The 4,772-nt window shown below is 43.3% G+C and overlaps 1 protein-coding gene across 1 annotated transcript; it reads left to right on the top strand.

The window, feature by feature from the left end:
- The first annotated feature begins 1,203 nt into the window (after nt 1-1,203).
- On the top strand, nt 1,204-1,768 carry LOC117920571 (uncharacterized PE-PGRS family protein PE_PGRS10-like). The gene is made up of 3 exons (XM_034838181.1): nt 1,204-1,316; nt 1,413-1,564; nt 1,647-1,768. Exons 1-3 carry the CDS (start codon nt 1,204-1,206, stop codon nt 1,766-1,768), a joined length of 387 nt encoding a protein of 128 aa, XP_034694072.1.
- Nucleotides 1,769-4,772: the final 3,004 nt, after the last annotated feature.

The following is a 4,772-nucleotide window of genomic DNA, read 5'->3' as shown; positions in this document are numbered from 1 at the left end:
TGTTATTGGCTAGTTACAAGGATAAGAAAGGAATTTACATCCAAAAATACAAAAGAAAAAATCTCATGTGGAGTCGGCAGAACAGAGGAGATTTCGCACCAAAGACGCATGGGTTGCTGTGCAAAATTCGCACATGCTTGGGCTGCTGTGCGAAATTCGCACATTCTCCCCCCAACTAAGGTTTTTCTCTAACTTTAGCAACTCTAACCCCCATATAAAAGGCTAAGAACGCACCCTTCTTTTTTTTTCTCTCTTTTTTTATTTTATTTTATTTATTTATTTATTTATTTATATATATATATACTCTACCCATCCACCCATGTAACGAGCAGTGAGGTCGGTGACTCCCAACCAATAAAGGCGTAGGGTACCAGGCTCCAAAGATTTTCACCATATACCCCTCGGACCTTGCTCGGGTTTCAGAGCAAGTGAAGCAAAAAAAATTTCATAAGACACATTGGCCTTTTATAAGGTGTCCTAACACTAATAGAATGAGGTCAAAGGCACCAAGTCGAAAATTTCCTAAGTTTAGGGGGTGAGAAAGTTTTCCATCTTATAACTGGAATCTAATGTGTTCAGTGTGTGAAAAGATTAGAGTGGAAGACTTAAGATTGAAATCAAAAGGAGCTTCAACAAATTTTCAACTTTAATAAGTATAATACAAACTCTGAGACTATGGCAATAAGATAAGAATTTAATTTCACCCATTTACTTTTGAGAATTTATCTTTGAGAAAACAAAGAGAGTTTGCAAAAAAATTTGTTAGCAAAATAACTTAACCAAAAATTCAACAAATTACTTCCTCAACTCTCCCCCCAACTAGGATGAACATTGACCCCAATGTTCCAAAAACAAGTGATAATAAAAGGGAGGAAGTGATACCTCCTGATAGTAAGGGACTCTGAATGGACAGGAGAAACCACATGTTGCAAAAGAAAAAGAAATCATAAGAGTGATGAGTAGAGGAAATAAAAAGGAGTAGTTAATATACACAAAAAGGAAGATGTCTATATAAACTGAGAGAGTACAATATACAAGATAAACATGGAATACATCCAATCCCAGTATATCACATCCAAAATATATATGACATCCAAAAACATAGAATATAGATACAAAACAAAAACAAAAAAAGAAGAGGAGTGATCATATGATCAAGTAGTAGGCTCCTCTGGTGGATAGGAGGGGTCCTCCGCCGCAACTATGGAAGGTACCACTACAGGTGTAGCATCATCAGCTGGAGCAAAATCATCAGCTGGAGCAGAAGGCTCTGAGGGCACAGGAGCAACAGGTGGAGCTGGTGGCAAAAGACCGAGGTGCTGCTGAATCTCATGGAGAATGAGAGTCTGCTGGTCTTACCGAAGCTGGAAGTAGTCCATCCGCTCCATAATGGTCGTCTGAGTAATGGTCAGAGTCTGGAAAGAAGCGAGCAAGTCACGATACTCTGCACCAGGGATAATAATGGGCGGCTCTGGGATAGGAGGAATAGCAGGTGGGGCATCAGACGATGCTGCCGCAGGTACGGGCTCCGAGGGAGCTGAAGTGGATGAAGCAGATATAGATGGTAAAGGCTGTGGAGGGACTTCCCTTGGCTCGGGAAGTTATGGGGAATGCTGATGGAGCCATATCTGATTCCATTGGTCAAGAGAGAAGCTCTCTTGACAATGGCGGCGGGGCTCAGAATGAGGGTCTGCAGGGAAACCTATATGTGCCAGAACATGGCATAGTAGTCGAGGGAAAAGTAAAAGAATGGTGTCTGCCCTCGTAAGACGCCGCTTATGCACCTTCTCCTCAAAATGGAGGAGGGTGGCCATAATCAAATGATGGGGGCCAAAGTAGTAGCCCTCAGAGATACGGAATAACGCCTCTAGAATGACCTCTCGCCTCTGCACTCTATGCTGAAGAGGAAAAAGATTGGTGCGAAGCACCACATCAACTAGGAATATCCCTGGGGAAAGCTTCTTCCTCATAATGATCCTATCTGAAGATGTCCCTTGAGATAGTATACGAACCATGTTCCACTCCGAAAGTGGGGCCCAACGTCTAAATGCAGAGGGATCTGCTGGTGCATAAGGGATATGGAAAGCCTCGACAATCTGTCTAGCCCCCAAAATACCTTGGCGTCCATCAATGATAAAAGGATCGAGGCGGGTACGGGACGCCACGAGTAGTCATAGACTGGTAAAAGTCTAAAGCTACTCGAGGATAAAAGAACTGTGACGGCGTCCTAAAGGGTACAAGATGGTACCTCTCAAGTAGGCGGTATGTATCCCCCAACTCAGGCTGCTGTCGTAAAACAGAGTGATCAAAATATGCCTCGACATGGAATGCTCTCAATCGGCAATCGGAGTTGCCCTCAATGGGCGAGCTGGCGAGGATAGGGCGCTGGTGGGAGGAGTCTGAGACTATGAATCTCGAGGTGCTCTGAAGGACTTCCTGGCTCTGAAGTCTTGGCCTTCTTTGTAGGAGGACTCCTAGCTGGAATCTGAGTAGGGGCCACAGGCGTGGCAGCTGCCCTCCTCGTATGATATCTGCATTGGGGGGGCAAAATCAGGTAAATGTGGGGGTACATCTAGTGGGGCCCGCACAAGGGCAGCTCTCTGACTGCTCTGGGGAGCTGAGGCATAGCCTCCTCGGGTCTTAGGCATGAGGAAGCAAAGAAATGAGGCTCAGAGGCTTGGGATTGGGGAGGGTAGGGGTGAAGAAACCCAAAAATTCGCATAAGGGGAATGTGTTGTGCGAATTTCGCACAATGCACTATTCACCCGTGCAAATGTGAAATTTGTGGTGCTTTCAAATGGGAAAAATTCTTGGTTTTTGAGGGTGGGAAATGTTGGCTGAGGTAGGAAAGAAGTTTTTCATGGTGGCTAAGCTTGGAAATGGGAGCTTTACAAGAAGAGAATGGAGAATTTTGAAGCTCCCATAGCCGGCGGCAATGGGTTTCTTATGAAGAAACCGTGGCTTTGAAACCTATGCTTGAGGTTGTGGTTTTGAAAAATGAAGGTTGGGTTTGGTTTAGGGATGAATTTGGAGTGTTGAGTGAAGAAATGAAGGGTTTTTTATGGTGGAAGGAGGAGAAAAAGCTGAAAATGGAAGGTGCGGACTGTTGTGAATAGTGTTGGTCACGGCTATGGAATGAAGCTCTTGAGATGGGCTGCCATAGTGGATAGGAGGGTGGGGGATGATGAAGGAGAGGACCTTGTGGATGGAAAGGGGTGATCGGAAGAGAGGTGTTAAGAGAATTGAAGAAGAACAAGCTTAGAATTGAAGAAGAGAAAATGGCTTTTAAAGAGAAATGTGAATTTCGCACAAGGAATAGTGAAGTGCGAAATTTTCGCATTCCTGTGGTTCTCCAAGACAGAGAGCATGCTTTTTTTTTTAAATAGTCATAAAGGCAATTTCGCACAAGGTTCGCATTCCTGTGTATTTTCGCACTGAGATTTTGGGTAGGGACCGAGAGCATGCTTTTGGGAAAATGCTCACAAAAGCGAATTCCCACAAGGGGGGTAGGTGGTGCGAATTTCGGACTAGAGAATTGGGTGGTGCGAATATCGCTGTGTCTTGGCTTTTCTCCCCTGTTTTCTCTTGTTTTCCCCTTGACTTCATTTTTCAAGCTTTCCTACCTGCATGTTAACACAAAAACCAATTCAAACCACATTAGACTGAAATTAAAGTCAAAAAATAAAAATCAAAACATGCATAAACACAAGAAAAACACTAGATTAAACTAAAATCAACTTAAAAGGAAACAAAAAGAGGACGAACTTTTTAGTCTTTGAAGAGACTAAGTTCAACCATAAACTGAGTGTTTTCATGTTGGAGGTGGATCAAGGAGGATAAATTCCTCCTTGTCTAGGGAAAATGATTCCATATAGGGCTTGAGACGATGCCCATTCACTTTGAAAGTTCGAGTGCTGTTGAAGTTGAGTAGTTCCACTACTCCATTTGATTGAACATCATGAATTATGAAAGGACCTGTCCACCTTGATTTCAATTTCCCGGAAAAAGATGAAGTTTAGAGTCATAAAGCAAGACTCTTTGTCCCTTGGTAAAATTCTTCTGATTTACCAACTGATCATGCCATTTCTTCAACCTCTGTTTTGCAATTTTTGAATTGAGGTAAGCATCATTCCTCATTTCCTCCAATTCATTCAAATCCAAACATCTCTTTAACCCGACTCTTGTCAAATCCATGTTGAGCTTCTTGATTGCCCACCATGCTTTATATTCAACCTCCACTGGGAGATGGCACGCTTTGCCATAAACAAGGCGGTAAGGAGACATTCTAAGAATGGTCTTATAAGCGGTCCTATAAGCCCATAATGAATCCAGGAGCTTAATAGACCAATCCTTCCTATTCACATTCACCACCTTCATCAGTATATTCTTGATCTCCCGGTTCGCTAACTCAAATTGGCCACTTGTTTGAGGGTGATAAGGTGTAGCTACCTTGTGCTTGACCCCATATTTGGCTAGAAGAGTCTCAAAAGGCTTATTGCAAAGTGGGTTCCTCATCACTGATAATGGCCTTAGGCACTCCAAATCTTGAAAAGATGTTCTCCTTGAGAAATTTGAGAACCACCTTATGATCATTGCTCCTACATGGGATTGCTTCTACCCACTTAGAGACGTAATCCACTCCCACCAAATGTAGGAGTGTCCAAACGACATTGGAAATGGTCCCATGAAGTCTATCCCCAAACATCAAAGACATCCACTATCAAGATGGGGTTCAAGGGCATCATATTTCGGCGTGTTAGCTTCCCAAGCCT

This window comes from Vitis riparia, chromosome 8 (assembly GCF_004353265.1).
Source record: "Vitis riparia cultivar Riparia Gloire de Montpellier isolate 1030 chromosome 8, EGFV_Vit.rip_1.0, whole genome shotgun sequence".
In the NCBI taxonomy this organism is placed as follows: Eukaryota; Viridiplantae; Streptophyta; class Magnoliopsida; order Vitales; family Vitaceae; genus Vitis; species Vitis riparia.
The sequence above is the reverse complement of the archived record's forward strand: the minus strand, read 5'-3'. Positions and strand labels throughout refer to the sequence as shown.